This window comes from Cydia fagiglandana, chromosome 4 (assembly GCF_963556715.1).
Source record: "Cydia fagiglandana chromosome 4, ilCydFagi1.1, whole genome shotgun sequence".
NCBI lineage: Eukaryota > Metazoa > Arthropoda > Insecta > Lepidoptera > Tortricidae > Cydia > Cydia fagiglandana.
The window spans coordinates 18,835,761-18,857,010 of NC_085935.1; the positions used below are offsets into that span (position 1 = coordinate 18,835,761).

At 38.8% G+C, this 21,250-nt stretch overlaps 5 protein-coding genes across 5 annotated transcripts; 3 read left to right on the forward strand and 2 right to left on the reverse strand.

Annotated features, from left to right (window-relative positions):
- The first annotated feature begins 2,480 nt into the window (after positions 1–2,480).
- LOC134663913 (larval cuticle protein A2B-like) lies at positions 2,481–4,026 on the forward strand. Its single transcript, XM_063520456.1, has 2 exons — positions 2,481–2,613; positions 3,640–4,026. The coding sequence occupies exons 1-2, from the start codon at positions 2,602–2,604 to the stop codon at positions 4,024–4,026; spliced, it is 399 nt and encodes a 132-aa protein (XP_063376526.1). The 5' UTR covers positions 2,481–2,601.
- A 1,879-nt stretch (positions 4,027–5,905) lies between these two features.
- On the forward strand, positions 5,906–6,778 carry LOC134664017 (larval/pupal rigid cuticle protein 66-like). The gene is made up of 2 exons (XM_063520581.1): positions 5,906–6,033; positions 6,356–6,778. The coding sequence occupies exons 1-2, from the start codon at positions 6,022–6,024 to the stop codon at positions 6,716–6,718; spliced, it is 375 nt and encodes a 124-aa protein (XP_063376651.1). The 5' UTR covers positions 5,906–6,021; the 3' UTR covers positions 6,719–6,778.
- Positions 6,779–7,074: 296 nt separating this feature from the next.
- On the forward strand, positions 7,075–8,248 carry LOC134664009 (larval/pupal rigid cuticle protein 66-like). The gene is made up of 2 exons (XM_063520574.1): positions 7,075–7,214; positions 7,538–8,248. Exons 1-2 carry the CDS (start codon positions 7,203–7,205, stop codon positions 8,141–8,143), a joined length of 618 nt encoding a protein of 205 aa, XP_063376644.1. The 5' UTR covers positions 7,075–7,202; the 3' UTR covers positions 8,144–8,248.
- A 3,437-nt stretch (positions 8,249–11,685) lies between these two features.
- On the reverse strand, positions 11,686–12,750 carry LOC134664013 (larval/pupal rigid cuticle protein 66-like). Its single transcript, XM_063520578.1, has 2 exons — positions 12,592–12,750; positions 11,686–12,302 (listed from the first exon to the last, which is right to left on the reverse strand). The coding sequence occupies exons 1-2, from the start codon at positions 12,601–12,603 to the stop codon at positions 11,754–11,756; spliced, it is 561 nt and encodes a 186-aa protein (XP_063376648.1). The 5' UTR covers positions 12,604–12,750; the 3' UTR covers positions 11,686–11,753.
- Positions 12,751–17,511: 4,761 nt separating this feature from the next.
- LOC134664011 (cuticle protein 7-like) lies at positions 17,512–18,750 on the reverse strand. The gene is made up of 2 exons (XM_063520576.1): positions 18,597–18,750; positions 17,512–18,188 (listed from the first exon to the last, which is right to left on the reverse strand). The coding sequence occupies exons 1-2, from the start codon at positions 18,606–18,608 to the stop codon at positions 17,592–17,594; spliced, it is 609 nt and encodes a 202-aa protein (XP_063376646.1). The 5' UTR covers positions 18,609–18,750; the 3' UTR covers positions 17,512–17,591.
- Between the last annotated feature and the right edge of the window lie 2,500 nt (positions 18,751–21,250).

The following is a 21,250-nucleotide window of genomic DNA, read 5'->3' on the forward strand; positions in this document are numbered from 1 at the left end:
GATGTAAAATGCTTAAACATGGCAACAATTTCGTATGGAATTGTTTTAGTTCCATTTTATGTAATTTCTACTATTTCATGTCGCACTACAATACAAAACTTAAAATAGAGAATGTAGTTTCGAGCAAAAAAGAAAAAAATTACATCCTCTCCCACACAACAATCATCTAACATTGACTTTGAAAAGTTCTAAGTCGAACGTAAACATTAAACAAGTCACGACCGCGCCGTGTCACTGCGCATCTTTACTACGTCGTGACGTCACTTCATTCATCTCCGCCGAGTCAATGACCGGCAGATGATACGTGCTGATGATTGCATTAGGATGATGGACAACTTAATTGTGGATGTAATTGTAAGTCACGTGTGAGATTACATTACAATAAATAAATGGTGTTATGTAATGTTGTTATACCGATGCGTTTTAACTTGTGCATTCAAATCAATTGTTTTTCTAAAGTTGGGTTTTTGGGTATGAAAATGAAGTGTTTACGAGTTGACTGTCGTCTTCGGAGACTTGAAATTGTCAAGCTTTTTGTTATCAGTGCTATCTGTCTGACAGTAGGCGGTCGTGGTTAATTATTTACTCCTGAATTGAACTGAATGAAATGACGGTTTTGAATTAAAAAGTCTTGAACCTTTTCTTGTAAAATTAAAAAGTTTCATCTTTCCAAATATGTAAGTAAAATAAAGAGTATTTGTATTGTATTGTAAGTCAGTCAGTCATTCGGCCTCGACAAAAACAAGTCACTTTATTGTTTGCCCAACTGGCTTTAAAAACACGAATTGTCAGAACATATCTGATTTGATACGGGCATATTTTTGCTAATTTAAGCGCTCTGCGGGAGACTTGTCTCAAAATATCCGAGATCCGAGTTAGTAACAAATAAACGTACATCAAGCAATAGGCACAAAAAGCAAAAAAAAGTTTTGCTACTTTTAAGAAATACACATCATCTGGGGCCCGTTATTCAAAAGCTTATAACTTGTAATACAAATAGAAGTCCCTTTCTAACAAACGCTGTCAAAAAGTGATCTCTAACTGATCTAATGATTATCTAAATGAAATGGGTGATTAATGTGAATTGTGTGTGTGTGTGTGTGTGATTGATGTGTGTGTGTGTGAGATAAACTTTTTTTTGTACGCCTCTAAATGTCATACGCTCATCGCAAAACCCGCTTGATCGCCATAAAGGCGGTTACATAATGACGGTGATCGATGCGTCGGGGTCATTGTCAGAATTCGGCTCGGTTCAATGCCACGGCCGCTTGTGCAACTGCCTTAATGCGCATTGTGGTCACAGCTTGATAATAACAGTAGGTACAATAGTTTATAGTACATCTGGTGCTCCATTACGACACCCCGTGATATAATAAACACATAACGTAGCTACGTCGAAAATTAAAAGGGCCATATGTACTGTAAAACATTGTACTAATAAGTACATTAGTACACGTGCAAATACATAGGTAATTTGCAACTCGTATCAATTTAAACCCACTCGTTACGAATTTTTCATTTTTCGCACTTGTATCGTACATAACTATTACATTACTCAGACTTAACTAGTCAAATAGGCCATTCTAGAAGAATCAAACAACGTTCTACTCGTAAATATTAATTATATATTTATAAACATTCGGTTGTAGATAGAATGGCGTACTAAGTATTCTAGTAAGGGCACAAAAAACATGGCTAGAGTGTGATCACGTCTTTTTAATATATTGTGTCCTGTAATTTCATGCCTAGTAGAAAATAATAACAGGACAACAAATAGTTGACCCAACACTTAAGCGTTAGTGAACCGACTGTTTTGTGCTGTGCTCGGTGCATTACATTATAGTACCATAATTTCCTCCGAACTTGACCATTTGCATTGTGCAACATATAAATGGATAATGACTGCGCTGTAATTAAAAGTTTATGATCTTCCTGATTTTGACTGACGGAGTGTTGGAGATGGATGGTGGAGGTTCAAAGTTTAAATTGGCTAACTTAATAAAAGTAAATCGTGTTACTTTTTAATTGCATAATCAATATGGCTTAAACTTATCTACACTGCATTTGGAGAGTCGAAGGAAAAGGTACACATAATTTAAATGGCTAAAAAGCACTGATTTCCAATAACTGAACAATTTTTGACGACAGAGAAGCGTACTAAAATGTCATTAAAATGTCTCCAGATTGGAGCGGTCCATAAGCATTTATATGTAACTATATACTGTATATAATATTGTCGTCTGGTACCTACAACACAAGCCTTATTGAGTTTAGGTAGGTACTTATAGTGGCTCTAGATTGATCTGTGTAAATTAACATATAACTATCTGCGACGCCTTGGTTATGTCGTCCTATTGCCATCACATAAACACATACTACATGCTATATTATAAATATAATTAAAAACAGACACCGCAAATGTATTTTTCTTTATGCACTAATTTAAATACGAACGGAAACGGAACACCTGCAACCACAGGGCTCAAGTCTCCGCCACCCGAGACTCTTGCGCAAGCTGGATTGTTTTTCACATCCTTCGGTATAAATCGAGGCATAATTGAGCACTAATCATAGTTCACAGGACAGTCATCAGGCAGCGCCATGATTCAGAAGGTACCTATTAAAGTACCTAATTATTAAGTAAAGTAGATTATACACTGGTCAATACTTAGTTAAGTAGAGTAGAGCTGACTGGGATAATTTCAATTTTAATAATATTATTTTACCAATGGACCCGTTTTACACCTCATTAAGATTTCATGTCGAAATAAAATGTGTTTCTTTTTACTCATTCTAAAGCTGTTAATAAGGACAATATTGACTAAGTCTTATTAGGCTCTAATTAAATTGCGTCTATGAGGCTATTATAAGGATTGAAAACTTTTTAGAATGAGTTAAAGTTACATCTTTCTGTAGACATCATAAAGTAAACGTATTTTAAATCGTACTTTTATAAATTTTTCTCCTTATATACATGTCAAAACCTTCTACTTTTTATAAGTTGTATGATGAAAGTCTTAGAAAACGAACATAGAAAAGACACTGATTTTCCTGAACGTTTTTGACCCATAAACTAGGTATCAAAGAATTGCAAAAATTGTTAACCTTCATTATAGATTGTCAATAAAAATAAGATTAGGCGCTAATCTATAAATTATGCATGAGAATTCGCCACTAAAGAGGACAGCAATTAAGCCCAATAAATTATCACATTTACTGCATGGTATCAGCTATAAATAGCGTTTACTATTTCCTTGCCAAACTTGTCGAAGACAGAGTAATTATTTGTAATTAATCTGTAGCGACGATTCTAATATGCAAATAACAAACGTACTTAGAATTAGAATAATTATTAGGTACCTCTCTTTTTTTGAGTCTACGATGTTTCTAGGGCTCTAAATTACGATTCGATTTTAAGATACGATATTACTCGTACTCTATACTGAAGAAAAATTATGCACATTCGTACCCACAATTAGACCAAGTAAATCGACAGTTATGGACTTATGAACTTTCATTTCAAGATATTACCGCGGTATCGTTTAATTTCATATTTTTATCAGTTAAAGTTACTTTTATTTAGTTTTTGTACTTACTTATTTTCAGTAGTAAGTTATTAATTAACTCATCTTGTTTTAGATCGCAGTACTTTCAGCTTTAATCATCTCAGCAAGCTGCATGTACATCCATCAGTCTCCGTTACCTCTTACCATCGGTATCCAACCATATCCATCCCATGACGCTCCATCTTACGACTTCTCTTATGCCGTTAATGATAGACACACAGGCGATGTGAAAAATCAACATGAAAGCAGGAGAGCTGACACTGTTGTTGGACAGTATTCCCTTATTCAACCTGATGGGCTGAGAAGGACGGTGGACTATAGAGCTGATGATCATACTGGGTTTAACGCTGATGTTAGGACTGATGTCGGCCATGTTGGGAATCAAGCCACTGAGTTGCCAGCTGTTTCGAGGAGCTCCATGGTGCAACATGTTCCTAATCGCGGTTCTTCGTGGATATAAAATTATACAATGATCTGAATGGATACTCTTTAGAAACATCACTCATGGATTTAAATAAAAGTTAGGTTTTGACTCTATAATCTAGGATGAATTCACATTTATTTATGTTTTTATTATTTATTATCAATATTTTTTTTTTCGTGTATTTATTTTGATTGTTAAGGGCCACTTGCACCACCCCACTAACTCGGGTTAACCGGTTAAACAGGGAGTTACCATGGTTACTAGTACAATTTGACACTGACACGGTTTAAATGCCTAATCCCGGGTTATTGGAATGGTGCAAGTAGCGCTAGGAATGATAATTTTTTTTAAATGTTTTTTTTATGATGCGAAGATGCACTCAGCGCGAACGTAATGTCTCTGTATAGATTAGAAGAAATCTAGACTATTTTATTTGCATTTAACTTAATACTGCCTTGAATACAGACTTGTATTTAGCATGTAGATAGAATAACTAGAGATAATTGGTGACCGGCCCGGCTAACCTTGGTATCTAGGTACGAATAGTACGAGGGAAATTGCCTGAGTAATACCTAAGAAATGCAGTACCGGTACCATGACATAACTAAGGTTTTATAAGTCCTGTAATCAGTAATCACAATGTGTTAAGTAAATTATTGCAATTATTCCTGCGTTTTTCTGTCCTGTTATTTTTATTGCCGATTTTATTTCTCACGACTTAGCTCTAATATAATAATAAGCACATGATATAACCCATATATCGATACCCTTTTTTAGACTGGTAGGTACTGATTGTGCGGAATTTCTTATTGAATGATTAGATATATTGAAAAAGTAATTAAGACTTTTTGTTTGTACACTACGGTACTAATTACAACAATGTTAACCCAGTAATTAGTAAGGCCCCCCCACATCTAGCGTCTTTCGAGCGTCGGCGTCTGTCGGCGTCTGGTCAGCGCTATGGAAAATGACGTCGCTGTGCAGTTGCGCCGACGCTGCGTCGACGTTGCGTCGAGCAGCGGCCATAGAATTGTAAACGCCGACGCTCGAAAGACGCCAGATGTGGGGGGGCCCTAAGAGTGTGAACTACACATAATAGAACCCTAACAACAATTATGTAGCCATCGATTTTTTGTCTTGACATCAGGACTTATACATAAGTACAACAGGATCCGGATATAATTAACGTACGGATCACGTAGGTATCATAATTCATAATATATTGAGCTCCCGACTTTATAATAAAGTTAGGTACTCGTATATGTAATATACCTGATTAATTTAGACAACTTGTTTGTAGGTATATCTGCACGTAGATGATAAACCTGAATTGTGGTAACCAATTACTAAAAGCGTGCAACAATCTGGAGGTCGTGAGTTGGAATCCCAGAGAGCTTTTTTATAGAGTCTGAAATGGGCTAAGACAAGAATACAGAGGATGATCAAAACCTCGATTGAATATCAGACTAATAAGTGTTATAGTACTTACCTATTTGATGTATGTAATGTTTAAATCAATCAGTGTCATGCCAATTACGAATAAAATCTTTGGCACATTTGAATTAAGTACACATATAGCAAATTTAAGGTTGTACGTAAAATACTTGTACTTTAATAATGCCAGAGTACCTATAACTCTAATTACCGAGATCATGCTGATTGTTCGGTTAAAAAAAAGAAATGACCATTAAATAAGTTAAGGGCAAAATATTTGGATTCTCGAGAATCTCTTTGACATTTCGCCACCATGAACCGGTCTTAAAAGGACAACTATGGTAGAAAACAACCCATGATTCATGTACAAAGGGAAATTAAGATCGAAACATTTCATTAAGCCCGTCTGAGACCTTTCCCGAACGTCGCCCCGTCGCTCTTGACTTTTAGGCGTTTCCTGATTGTTCGACAACAAAACAAGATCTCGAGCAAGTGGGATCTTGTGTTGGATGATATAAAAAGCCGGTAAATCTTCGACGGAAGCATCAGATCTTCTGGACTTACCGACGTAGTCACAACTACCTATCCTCATTTAACATGGTTGCGAAGGTAAATTTAAACAATATATAACTTTTTTCTAATTTGTCACCTACGCTTAAATTGATTAGAAATGTTTGAAGAAATGTACTAAATAATGATATATTACTGATGTTAGGAAACTGTTAACATTTAGTACCAGATTTTATAAAAGCAAGGATCAAATTATATCTAATGCAGCTTTAGTTATCAAGATGCTCATACTTAATACTAATTAGATGCTTGAAATGTTAAAGAGCAATAAAATCTGCCCTTTAACTAACTCATAAAACGCAGCCCTTGATAAAATCTTAGCCTTCACCACCGCGACTAATTACGAAACCCCTTGTTCCAGTTCGTCATCGTCCTCGCCTTCGTGGCAGTGGCCTCCGCCAGCTCTCTCTCCAGCTTCTCGTACGGCGTGGCGGACCCCTACACCGGGGACTTCAAGAACCAGGTCGAGACCCGCGCCGGGGACAACGTCCAGGGACAGTACTCCCTCCTCGAGTCTGATGGAACCCGCAGGACCGTCGACTACGCTGCCGGCGCTGGCGGCTTCAACGCCGTTGTCAGGAAGGACCCTGCTCTGATCGCTGCCGCTCCTATCTCTTACGCCGCCCCAATCTCCTACGCCGCTCCAATTTCTTACGCCACCCCCTACGCCTATGGCGCGTACCCTTACGCCAGATTCGGATACCCATACGGACGATTCTACTAAAACTGTATTAGGCATCTCTAATTGGCACCCGTTTTGTAAATAAACAGATTATATCTCAAATTTCTTTGTTTCTTTGATGTAATCACTAATGTTGCAAACGTGGTAAACTCAACACGATTAGCTTCAATGCAAATGGGCTAATTAACACAGTTATTGGAGTACGCAACGTCTTGATACAAAAATTAATATTATCTAGCATCTGAAGGTCACCGCCTAATTTCGATGCATAATAAATATAATTGTTTCCTTTACGTCCAAGCGGACTGAGTTTAACTAAATGTTTGGTCGCGTGGTCCGAGCCGAGTTCCGCATACCGTAGACGAAATGTGACGCTTAAAAAACCATACTTCGGCCTAGAGCGTATACGTGTCTTTTACTTCCTATTATTAGCTGTGAGCGATTGTACAGGAGTAATATAAAAAGGCGGAGCAAAAACCAGGATCAATCATTCGCAGTTCACTGTGCAACAAATAAACTTATCGAAATGGCAGCTAAGGTAATTATTGAAGCGTTAAAGCTTTAGTTTGCCTCCTTTAATTTAGTTACCAGTGAAAATCTAATATTTGCTAAATATTTAAGTACGTACTAAGTTCAAATGAAATCCTCTTACGTCAATTTATGTACTTATTATTGAATATCTTAAAACTAATAATAGGTTTTAGATTATCGCTATAATCTAAATGCGATTTGTGAAAAAAAAGTGAAAAGTTTCCTTGCCTTAATGAATCCTTACCACAAAGATAGCAGTAAAATTCTACCCATCAAATATTTACAGTTCACCAGTTAATAATGAACTAATGAAACATCTTTTTGTTTCAGTTCGTCGTTGTAGCTCTCTTGGTGGCGGCTGCTCAGGGCAGCGCGATCCATGGCGGTAACTACAACAGCTTCTCCTATGGAGTGTCGGACCCCCACACCGGCGACGTGAAGAGCCAGCACGAGACCCGCGTGGGCGACAGCGTGGTGGGCCAGTACTCGCTGCTGGAGTCTGACGGCACAAAGCGCACCGTCGACTACGCCGCTGATGCCCACTCCGGATTCAACGCTGTTGTGCGCAAGGACCCCCTGCTGCACGCCGCTCCCGTCGCCGTCGCCCACGCCGCTCCCCTGGCGTACGCTGCTCACGCCGCTCCCCTGGCGTACGCTGCTCACGCCGCTCCTCTGGCCCATGCCGCTCCCCTAGCGTACGCTGCCCACGCCGCTCCTCTCGCTCACGTCGCCCACTCCTCGTACGCCACCAGCGTCGCCCACGGTGCTCCTCTTGCGCACGCCGCGTACGCCGCTCCCCTGGCGCACACTGCCTACGCCGCTCCCCTGGCGCACACCGCCTACGCTCACGGTGCCATCGCCGCTCCCCTCGCTCATGTCGCCCATGGCGCTCATGGCCTCGGATATGCTGGCCATTTGGGATACTCCCACTATTAGATACTAAATTATCCTAGACAATAAATAATACTCAAATAAGCTATGGGTTTTTACCATGGCCACGAAACTGCTGTGATTACGTCAAATAAATGACATTAAATTAAAGTTCTATTGGTTTTTTTCCAAATCTTTAAGTTTTAGTTCTTAGTTTTAAATGGGTTTTACATTTAATTTTATGTTCGATCGAGACAAAGAAAGTTGACCGTATTAGTTATACCTAAATATCGGGAAGACCGAGCTTTGCTCGGAAACCATTAAAAACTCAAAAATGAGATAAGACCTAGCTAGATCGATTTTTCTTTCCCAAAAATCCGTATATAACAAATTTCATCGAAATCGTTAGAGACGTTTCCGAGATCCCCGAAATAGGTATATATAAATTTATAAATAAAAATTGAAAGGTATAACATAAGATACTAATTTCAGAACTAAGATGCGAGGTTTTTAAAAGTAGTAACAGATTTTCAAGTGTAAAACACGTAAACGTTTGATCAAATTTAAATATTACTCTCTTGAAAATGTAAATGACGAACAATGAAAAAAATGAGACAACAAAGCTGACCTCCAAAACGAAGGAGTGACTAGGCAGTAGGCACAAGTAACCAATGAAAATAATTAACAGTAACATTTTAGTCAATTGCAGCAATTGGCAGCTAGTTTTGCCACGGCTCCCGACACGGATCTCAACCAGGTACTCAATGACTTAAAAAAAGTGTGTGATATTCGCAAAGTCTATTTCAATAAAATAACCTCCACTGATATCAATAAGCAGTGTGTAAAATAAATAATTTGACAACCATGAAATCATCATCATCATCATCATCTCAGCCTTAAGATGTCCACTGCTGAACATAGGCCCTCCGGGGTCCCTTTGTTTCCCATAAAGTTTTAAGTCATAATGTATTGTTTGACATATTATCGTTAGTCATAAAACTGAAACCGTTAACTTTTCAGGATTTTCCTAAGGTTATGCTATAGATAGGTTAGGTTAGGTTAGGTTTGTTTTGTGGCAATCCTGAAAAGTTACGCGTTTCTGAGAAAAACCAATTATGACTAACGAAAATTCTGACAATCAATACATTATGACTTAAAACTATTTGGGAAACAATAGAGACCCTAGGCCTCCCCCTTGTTGGGGGGTGAATGCCATAATCGCCACGCTTGGCAGGCGGGTTGGCGATCGCAGTCGAGTACACCGAATTTGAGGGACGCTGCTGCCCGTCCACCGGTGGTCTTGGACGTAGTTTAAGGATACCCGGCTCCAACCATGAAATGCATGTTTTTAATTTAAAATGCAGCTTCGACAATTATTGTATGCCCAAATTCATACAGCTGTTGAGTAGGTATACCTATCTAAACGGCTGCCAGAGATGACATAAAAGTAATGACTACATTACGTACGAAGGTTTATCTCACTGTAATGAGCCTCAAAACTTGATTTTTGTGGGTGCTCCAGCACAATGAATTTAAATGGCGGGTCATGATCATGACATACCGACAACATTATACTAGAGGCCGATTATTTGAAAAAAAAAATCAACATTTATAGCATAAATCATCGAATGTATTACTGTGCATATGTGACACTTCATTACCAGCATTTTAGGACTAGTACTATAAAATGAACGCAAGACATAGCATTTTCTACATACCTGTGTAAAATATACTTTTAAATAAAATACCTACCTGAAACAATCTCTAAAATTACTTTTCTATTTTTCTTTTTATGACGATGATGTTTAAAAATATCGTACAAAGGGCAAGGTATACAAAACTGCAGTGAGACCAGCAATGCTGTATGGGGCTGAATGCTGGACCGTTAAAGAAACACATATTAAAAAGTTACATGTGGCCGAAATGAAAATGCTTAGATGGTCAGGTGGAGTTACAAGAATAGATAAGATACGAAACGAACTTATTAGAGGCAGCTTCAAAGTCACTCCCGTCTCAGAAAAACTTATGGAAACCCGCCTGAGGTGGTACGGCCATGTTATGCGGAGAGACGACAGCCATGTCGTGCAAAAAGCGCTAGCTCTGCCAGAAGCCAGAAAAGGTAGAGGACGGCCCCCTCTGACGTGGTGGACGAGTATGGCCAAACTACTGGATAAAACCCAACTACCCAACCCGACAACTCAAGACAGATCGTCTTGGCGCCGAAGGATAAGGAGAGCCGACCCCACCTAATGTGGGATAAGGCAAAGGAAAAGAAGATGTTTAAAAATATCGCGGTGCTCCTACGAGTAGGTAGAGGTATCAACAATAAAATACTTAACTTGCTACTCAACAATATCCATATGTATTATTAAACAAAAAAACCGGCCAAGTGCGAGTGGGACTCGCGCACGAAGGGTTCCGTACCACACCGAAAAAAACGGCAAAAAAAAATCACGTTTGTTATATGGAAATTGGCCCGACTTTATCACAAATATTTATTTCATTCTGTTTTTAGTATTTGCTGTTATAGCAGCAACAGAAATACATCATCTGTGAAAATTTCAACTGTCTAGCTATCACGGTTCTTGAGCGCAGAGGAGTCTTAGTAATAGGGTCCCGTTTTTACCAATCGGGTACGGAACCCTAAAAAGCATAGCGCCATAAAACGCTTTTACGCCTTTACGCACAATCTCATGACATTCAATTGGTCAATGACAAATACCTAGATCAAAGTTTCCGCTTGGATACGCACGAACCAAAATTAATTGATGTGTTTTAGGTAATTTTTGCACATGGTAAGGATGCCAAACAAACAAATTGTAGTACATCAAAACCTTACAGTAGGTAATAGGTGTTCCACAGGTAGTTACAGCCACAATTTAACCTTGAAATTTTATCTTTCAGACGGTTATTGGATTTAAAAACAGACTCCCGGTCAATTTCACGAAAACGTCAAAAAGTTCGCTAAATTTGAATATACGAAGAGTTTCACAGTTCAATGTTGAGTGATGATAACCAGCCCCCTAATTACGGCGATTGCAATTGGCCCTTAGTCCAGGTTCCATTGATCACATTTAACAGACCACCCATTCCACCCAAAATTACGAAAAGAAAAGAAAGAAAACAATATAAATGTTTATGAATATTAATGATCAACTAAGGTGAGTTTATAAGACAAGACAAAGTCAAGATGTACGTTCCTACTTCGCATAATAAGTTAGTGAAACTTAAAGAAAGATATACATGCCAATTCGAAAGTGATGTCAGTACATCGGAATGATATTTTGAATTTGACTTAGGTAATGTTATTTAGCTATACTACGCTGCCACAAACAGACACATAAAGTTGTGACACTGCTCTCTCTTGCGTCAGATGATAAAAATGACACTTGTCAGGGACCTTAGCGAAAATGACAACCATTTATCGACAAACACCAAACGAAAAGTTAAATTACATCGGGATTAGGATGACAAATAAGTATTCGTTTCCATTGGCGTTTACGAGTGTCATTGCTATAAATGATTGTAATTATGTAACTTAGGTTATAAGTACTTATGAGAAGAGCTTATTAGAAGATATTATAACAACAAAAGAAAATAGCAAATAGTTTTAAAATGTTTTATATTTATCCTATAAACATCACAGTCTACTTTCAGTTTGGAGTTGTGTTATTATTTAATAGCCGTAATGCGCACCGTAGCCGAGACCGTGTCCGTAACCAAGACCATGGCCGTAACCGAGACCGACTCCGTGAGCGCCGTAAGCGATGGCGCCATGGGCGATGGGAGCAGCGTAGGCAGCGTGGGCCAGGGGAGCGGCGTACGCGGTGTGAGCCAGAGGAGCGGCAATCGCGGCATGGGCCAAGGGAGCGGCGTGAGCGACGTGGGAGGCGTACGCTACGGGAGCAGCGTGAGCGATCGGGGCAGCGTACGCCAGGGGAGCGGCGTGCGCGATGGCGACGGGAGCGGCGTGCAGCAGAGGATCCTTGCGCACGACAGCGTTGAATCCGGAGTGGGCATCAGCGGCGTAGTCGACGGTGCGCTTCGTGCCGTCGGAGTCCAGCAGCGAGTACTGGCCGACCACGCTGTCGCCCACGCGGGTCTCGTGCTGGCTCTTCACGTCGCCGGTGTGGGGGTCCGACACTCCATAGGAGAAGCTGTTGTAATTTCCACCGTGGATAGCGCTGCCCTGAGCAGCCGCCACCAAAAGAGCTACAACGACGAACTGAAACAAAAAGAAACTTTCATTATTAAACGCATCCATCAGCTTAGCTTTTATAAACCCTGCTCCTGTAACTAAGGCCACTTATTTATTTAAAGATAATATATATATATAACTTTATATAAGTAATACGTCTTTGTTTAACACCAGACCTGTTTTAAACTGGCATTACCCATACATATCTTGCAACTAGGTATCTTGCTAATTACAGAAAATGATTGATTGTCTTTTGTAGATTACTTCTGCAAAAATGCTAATTGTCAAATTGCGTCTAAATAGCATAGCAATTTACCTTCGCAGCCATTGTGATAAGTGTGTATTGCTCGACTTCGACTTGCAACTGATTAACTTCGGTCTGTAACAACTATTTATATCGTTGCCTGCACCATATTATTTCGGAGGTCAAGATCTGTCGTTGTCCGTATAGTTACGTCGATATTGTTTGTCAGGTGGATCGGCGACCTTGCCAAGTGATAGTAAAGCGGGTGTAACATTCCGATCACCTAGCGATACACGGGCGAGTCTACGGTTCAAGCTAACCAGCTATAAGCGCGTTCTTCTTAAGTGTATAATCCTTACAAATCTCGGGGTCACGTGTACAGCGGTTACTTCAAGAGCTGAACTCGTGTGCCCCCGTGTAAACAATGAGAATTGCACGGCTTTATATGAATTAAAAATGACCAGGAGTTTGGTCGGTCATTGACATCATAATTGCATTCGAATTACGACTAAAGCGAACTCGGAAATCGAAACAGATCGGTCGCATTATTTGCATGTTTTGTATAGCTGCACTCGTATTATCAATTTTATTAAATTATTGAGAAAAAAGTAAGTTCACCCAAAGTTACTTTCATATTAGAGACTATTAGAGAAATATATAGAAAAAAGTCGCGAAAATGGATGAATGGATGGATGGATTTTTATTTGTCACGATTATGCGTATCCGTGGTGTTACATTCATTCGAACCCAATACGGAACTTTCATACCGGGTATGGCCTGTAACATGAGCAAAAAATTTAACTGTAGGCTGTACTCCTCATACTGACCAAAATTTGTTCAGCGACTTTTAAAAATAACTTGTGGTTTGATTTTTAATACACTTTAAAGTTTATTCTTAGATGCAATGTATTGCGAATTTTGTTATGTTTAAGGCGTGACAAGCAACGTCAATCACAATGATATGTCGTGGCGATGGCGTCCATTGAAGATAATACCTATTTATTTTGTATGAAAAATAGGGAGTCTAAATACTTCGTAATTTTCAAAAGTTGTTGAACAAAAGCGTCACCGGTTGAGGAGTACAATCTATGTTTTAATTATTTGCTCGTGTTACAGGCCACACCCGGTATATTATGTGTGAGTCGCTTATTCGTGACCGCTTTTGTTTTGTCGGCAAATTCAAATCCAATCGCAAATCAATCACTGTCATATTTATGCAAATAAATAAACATCAGTGCGTACATGACACCTAAATACAGCCTATTGAAAAGGTTCCGAGTCTACAGGGCGTCCCACGGCGATGCCACATGGAGGGAAAGTACCTTAAATATCATAGATAGCATATTTTGCTGAAAGAAGACTTCATTTTATTTTTTAAACTTAGTAAAGTTGCATTCATACTTTTTAAATTTTTTTTTGATAAAAATGTATGGAAAAAAATTATCGCGTCATTGGAGGAAAAGTACCTTAATTATTGTAAATGAACATCTTACTGAAAGAAGACATTATTTCGATTTAAAAAAACAAGTTGAATTGCATTTTAAATAATTTCATGGTTAAACCGGGAATCGAACCCGCTACACGAGAAAAAAAATACCTTGTAGCTTTGTCATACCGATCGAAAGGCTTCAATGTGAGAATTATTTTTTTGCCAAATTTTTCTCGTGTAGCGGGTTCGATTCCCGGTTTAACCATGAAATTATTTAAAATGCAATTCAACTTGTTTTTTTAAATCGAAATAATGTCTTCTTTCAGTAAGATGTTCATTTACAATAATTAAGGTACTTTTCCTCCAATGACGCGATAATTTTTTTCCATACTACATTTTTTTTCAAAAAAAATTAAAAAAGTATGAATGCAACTTTACTAAGTTTTAAAAATAAAATGAAGTCTTCTTTCAGCAAAATATGCTATCTATGATATTTAAGGTACTTTCCCTCCATGTGGCATCGCCGTGGGACGCCCTGTATATTTTTGGCATTCTATTTTAAATGTAAACGAGGAAATACTTATTGTTGTACAGATGTAGTTTATAATAATGTTCCTTCGTATTTTCGCGGAAACGTACGAACGTGTTATGCTATTTCAGTCAGTCTCGGTACAAAAAGTACTTATATTGATTGAAGTAGCATGACAAATACTAACGTTTCCGACAAAACACGAAGGAAAACAATTATTACTTATGCACTATATCTGTATGTAAGTATGTATGTATTTTGAGACATGATATATAATTTCCTCACAGGTGATGGGAGAAGCAGTATGTGTGTAACACTTTATTCCCTCACTGCGCTCAGTATACCGTAAATATTTCATTTAACTCCCTTGTGACACAATCTTGTAATTCCAAATCCAAATACATAATTTGCTAAAAAGTATGTATCATTCTATTACCGCTTAAAAAGTCCATTATTACATATAATACACTAGCAAACATGAGGAAACAACTCAAAAGCATCAAATACAACTGTCCCATATGTTTTTTGTAATATGTAGTACTAGGTAAACATTGGATCAGTTTTCACTAATTTTGTCAAATTTGTCTTCAGTGGACACTGGACAATACCTACAATAAAAGTAAACAAACGGGTACATATATATCAAGTTTTTCTTATTTGAGAAGTAGGCACTGAAAAACTGTATCCCGTATGTAAGGGCGTAGCGTAAAAATTAGCTTTCTAACTGTCTTAATTTTGCTATATTAACAGGAATATTGCCAGAGCTTCCGGCGCTTCGTTTTCAATGGAAAGCACCACGTGGTCAGCGGTCAGCTGTCATAGAAAATGACTTGTCGGACTCCCCGGCCCGGGTTCGGTCAAAATCTAAGTCATCCTTTAAGCATACCTACTATAAAATGTGAACCCACTTATTGCATATTCCCGTATCATATCATTATTTTTGTATCCTGTATCATTGTCTCAACTTCTTCTTCCTCGCGTTATCCCGGCATTTTGCCACAGCTCATAGGAGCCCGGGGTCCGTTTGACAACTAATCTCATTATTTGACTTAAGCATTCGTTTTTACGAAAGCGACTTATATGTATTATCATAATAAAAAAAAAAGATATATATAATCATATCGTATCATTGTCTCAACTGTGTCTGTTTTTTGTGAGGATCAAAATATGTACATGTCTCAATATGAGACCATGAGCATCAAAGAAAATAATAAAAGTAATTTTTGACCGAGTTAGCGAAGGTCTCTGTTTCAGCTTGGACAAAAATGCTTTCGTTATTCTCCTCTGCAGGTCGCATCTCTCAACGGATTCTCGTGTGAGCAGGTTTGGTGGTCAGGTAGATAGAATTTTTCTGTCGTTTCGTTTTATTAAAAAAATCCAAAATGACAGGTATAAAAGCCAGCGCAAACCGACGGAGCGCAGCGCAGATCACCGAGGAGGATTTACGTCGCGCAGCGCACACCGGTGAAGTAAAATCCCCCGCGATACCAGGAGCGTCCGCCAGCCCAAGCGCTAGCGGCCGGCGCACCTGGGAGCACTTTGGCGCAGGCCAGGGGATGCATCCAGCCGCGTGTACTCGCGTGTATCACAAAGGATTAGTGACTAGTGTGCACGAGTTCTCCCCCGTCGTCCCGGCGCTACTCCGGCGCACTCGGGAAACCTCGGCGCATGCCGGGGGATGCCGCGGCATGCCGGCGCCTACCAACGCGGTATCCTCTAGCGTGCTTCTCGATGCCGCGGAGTAACAATCCTCCGTGATGCTCCGATGTCGGTCTCAAGGCATTTAAATTTATACCTGAATGTAATCAAAATACGGAAGAAAATACATTGATAATTTTAAAGTGATCTGCGCTGCGCTCCGCCGGTTTGCGCAGGCCTTAAAGGACCTAAGTGTCATCAAGACCATTGTGAGTTCGCTTTGATAATGACTCAGCAAACTATAAGGTGTTTTTAGTTCTAAATTTTTTAAGCTTAAGGAGCTTATCGCGAGGTCTACAGTTTACAGAGCCACTAGCGAGCGATAGATGACCGCAATTTCAGAGGTAAACTCAACGCAAATTTATGTACATCATTTGGTCAATTTTCATTTTATGGTAAAAAAAATTATGCATATCATCCTTGCAATAAAATTCAATAAAAATCGTATACTATAAAAACTTAAAAATGGTACGCTTGAAACGGTATTCTGATAACAAAACAAGGATATTTTTTGACGTGAAGAAATACAACAACCATAACCATTTGCATTTCTTTTGTACCAAAAATACTTTTATACTAGGTACCCACCTTTCCTATAGTTCGTTTTTTTTAGCATTAGAAATAAGGTAAACAATCTTGATGTGTCTTTTAATTGAAAAACACATTTTAAAAATAAGTTACGGCAAATATGTAACAATTATTTATCTAATACGATCATTTATATTCTTCTGTTTTCATAAGTAATAGTTACTGATTTTTAAAAGCGTTTTTCAATTAAAAGACATGTCAAGATCGCTTACCTTCTTTCAAGTTCTTTCTAATGCTAAAAAAACGAGCTATAGCAAGAATAAGGATAGGACCGATAACGTTCTTAAACAACGCTCTTTTTATTTTACAAAGCAAACTCATTGAAGTAATATTGAACACGGCATATGGATTCAAATTATTATTCAAGCTCACGTTCATATTGCTTGAACGCAACAAACTATTTAAGAATCCTTGACTAAAATAAACTTTAACAAACTTGACATGAATAATAAAATAAGATAAGATGCAAAAATACTGAAGTTCCTATTCAATCACCACAAGCTCCACGTTTAAGAATTCGTTCTTATCTAATTATTTTTTTAATGTATGACTTTATAATGAGAAACATTTGCACTTGTGTAAAAAATGTTAAACGATGTACGCAGATTTCCTTAATTTGTTTTTTTGAGCACGGGACCCTAAAAAAAACATATTTCTTATTATCATTAACATCATAGGCGTAGCTTTAATCATTAAGATTGTTAATAAAAATAGTGGGTGAAATTGTTGATAAGGCATAAAAACACACTTTTTTGTAAATAAAATGTTTTCTTTTATTGGTCAACACAGCCGTTCTTCATTAACTAACCACATATATAGATACTACATTCACCAGGCGAGTCCATTACCGTATCCAAGTCCATGGCCGAGACCGAGTCCATGACCGGCGTAACCAAGACCGAGACCCTGGGCACCGTAGCCGATGGCGCCATGGGCACCGTAGCCGATGGCGCCATGAGCACCGTAGCCGATGGCGCCATGAGCACCGTAGCCGATGGCGCCGTGAGCGATGGGAGCGGCGTAGGCGGTGTGAGCCAGGGGAGCGCCATGGGCGATTTGGGTAGAGTAGGCGGAGTGAGCGAGAGGAGCGGCGTGGGCAGCGTACGCCAGAGGAGCGGCGTGAGCAGCGACGGCCAAAGGAGCGGCGTGCGCGATGGCGACGGGAGCGGCGTGCAGCAGAGCGTCCTTGCGCACAACAGCGTTGAATCCGGAGTGGGCATCAGCGGCATAGTCGACGGTGCGCTTCGTGCCGTCGGAGTCCAGCAGCGAGTACTGGCCGACCACGCTGTCGCCCACGCGGGTCTCGTGCTGGCTCTTCACGTCGCCGGTGTGGGGGTCCGACACTCCATAGGAGAAGCTGTTGTAGTTACCGCCATGAATCGCGCTGCCCTGAGCAGCCGCCACTAAGAGAGCTACAACGACGAACTGAAAAATAAAAACGCACACAGTTACAAAACTGATGATTTGCTCGGTGTTGACTACACAAGTACGCAACCCTGTATAAGGGTTAAAAAATTGGATACATGAGCAGGTACTTATGCCATCCCTACTAATATTATGTATTAATTATATATGCGTTAATAACCCTGTCTGTTTGTCTGTCTCTCCGTCTGTTATCTCTTCATGCTTGAACGGCTGAACTGATTTAGATGAAATTTAGTATGAAGATAGTTTCAGGTCCGGGAAAGGACATATTTTATGTTTGTTTAATTATTTACTTTATCATACAAACTTGAACATTTCGGTATTACTGCAATATTATTCCACTGCACAATTTATTCTATGTAAATAGCAAAAAAAAAATCTTTAATAAAATCAAGACGGAAAAATTACCTTCGCAGCCATTGTGATAGGTGTGTATTGCTCGACTTCGGGTTGCAACTGATTAATTGGGGTTTGTAGCAACTATTTATATTGCTGACGGCACTGCGATAATATTTCGGAGGTCAAATTCTCAGTCATTATCCGTGTAGAACTTACGTAGGTATTAAGTGACCAGGAATCTGGTTGGTCGTTGACATCCTAATAGTATCTAAGTAGATATGTATATACATACACTAGCGACCCGCCCCGGCTTCGCACGGGTAAACCTTAACAAATTATGTACCTATAACCTACCTCAAGAATCACTCTATTGATAGCACCTAGGTGGAAAACTAATCAAAACCGGTCAGTAGTTTTTGAGTTTATCGCGACGGGACAAACAGACAGAACAACCAGACGCGGCGGGGGACTTTGTTTTATAAGATATAATGATTAATTTCAGAATCTTCCAGCTTTTTCTATCTTGCGCCAGCTCTTTGATTTTCTGATACGACACGACCAATACTTTTTCTTTCACTTGATCTTAGTAAAGACTGCACCTGGGTTTCCTCTACCTTACTTGTGTCCATCAACGATAATTTTAAAGAAATGGTCGAATCGTATTATGTATTAAATATCCAATCATTTATCCGCGTCTATTTTAAATAGGGTTCTTCTTTCGCTCACTCTTTCAGTACGTAGGTTAGGTTCGTTAGGTAGCTTCAGATGCCCGGAGGGCAAACCGCCCAGAAATAGGGGCTCCGTCTTGTTAAGCTGTAAAGGAAATGTTTTTTGAAAAGAAAGTTTCGTACCTTAGACTCTTTCAGCTAAGGTCAGCTAAACGTAGGACAAATGTCGTTAGAAATTTCGCGATTAAAATGAGTCTTATTTGGTAACTAGTTATAAACAAAGACAATTATTTCCTTTTCGTCAACTGCAAGCCTATTATGGATCGCTTTATCCACATTTATCCACGTGATAAAACAACTGTCACTTTATAACTCTACGGGATAGAAAGAGACGGACACCGTTTTATCACGCTGTCACGTAGACAAATACGACCATCATATCCGTACTGGTTGCGAAACTCCACTGTCATATAGATACGCTATTTTTGGTTCAGGAATATATTTTCTTCTTGGGCAACTAGTTGCGTAACAGGATTATTAATTCTTTTTCATCAACTGGTTGCGAAACTTTGTTACCAAAACGGCCGGAGGGAGAACGGGACCCTTGGAACGCGAGTCCGACTTGCACTTGACTGGTTCTTATAAAACTGACATTTAGCTGCACAGTGAGCGTCAAATAGATAGTGAAGGCCAAAGTGGGCAAATTATATTCTAACACCTTTGTTAAATTGTTGCCATGGGAATAAGGATGAGTGTAATTGTTATAATATGTAATACTAACACAATGGGATCTCTGTTATCTTAAATTAAATAAATAATTGAAATTGAAATTGTGTGCCGATAAAAGGGTGAGCATGGCTGGAAGATCCGATTTTCAAATAACATTATGATTTGATATAAAAATGAAGAATTTAATTAGGTAATCGAAATGTTAAGGAGATATTAATTTCTTCTGGTGTTGAAACTCATTTATTTATTGTATAATAAGTGTTATAAAATGAATATAAAACTGACTACCTATTTCGTCTTGAATTGATATAATCATTTCTTCTTTTATGTCAATAGTTTTTTGTAGACGCAATTTTATAACAAGCTTTGGAGCGATAAGTATATGTAGCCTCGCTTCGAAGAAAGTTATTCCAACTTTGAGGCAAGATTAAGTCAATAAATTATCAATAAAATTAAACATAGCTTTCCATTAATAAAACAACGATTTAGATTCTTTTAAGCATTGCTTTGCTTTGCGCGACTAGGTACCTAAAACACGCGGTTGTCTTATGCGATAAACGCAGCCAAGCGATGCGCTTGCCGCACATCCATTTTACATCAGATAATCTAATAATCAAACACTGTTTTACGGAGCGATTCGGGAAATGAATTAGAGCTTCACTAGATAAGAAATAGTAAAGATATGTGACGTTCCACGGCAAAAGGTACCATTGCCCCGGCTGAATATTGGAGCGGCGTTAATAATTAAATAGCGTAAGCGCCAACCGCCATAAGGTATCTTTTGCCGTGGAACGTCACATATCTTTACTATTTCATATCTAGTGAAGCCCTAATTCATTTCCCGAATCGCGCCGTTACTCAACGCTGCGTTTATCGCATAAAACAACAGCGCGCTTTGATGAACAATGAACTTTTCCTGGCGCCGTATTGTAGCAATTTTTATTGTATCTGCCACATTTTTCACAAATAATTACTTCTTTTGATATTTCTAAACATTTTACCTGCTTTTGTCTAACGACAATCCCAAAGTAAGCAAGTAGTAAAGAAAGTCATAATCTACATTTTAAACTAATTAGGTAATATTACGTTTTGATCGGTATAAAACAAGCTTTCCAATCATGTCTTTTTTATTGAAGGCTTTGTAATACATTTCATCAGTCAAAACCTTTGTGACAGAAATTATGGCCTGACTAAGTATATTCATAGGTACATAGTGTCTCAATACCTAATTATGAAATAAAAGGTGCCTCTCTTATTTAATTATTCGTATTTAAATAGCGCCGAAAGAACAAAAATTCTGTGTATTAAGAGTTTCTTTCTTCGGTA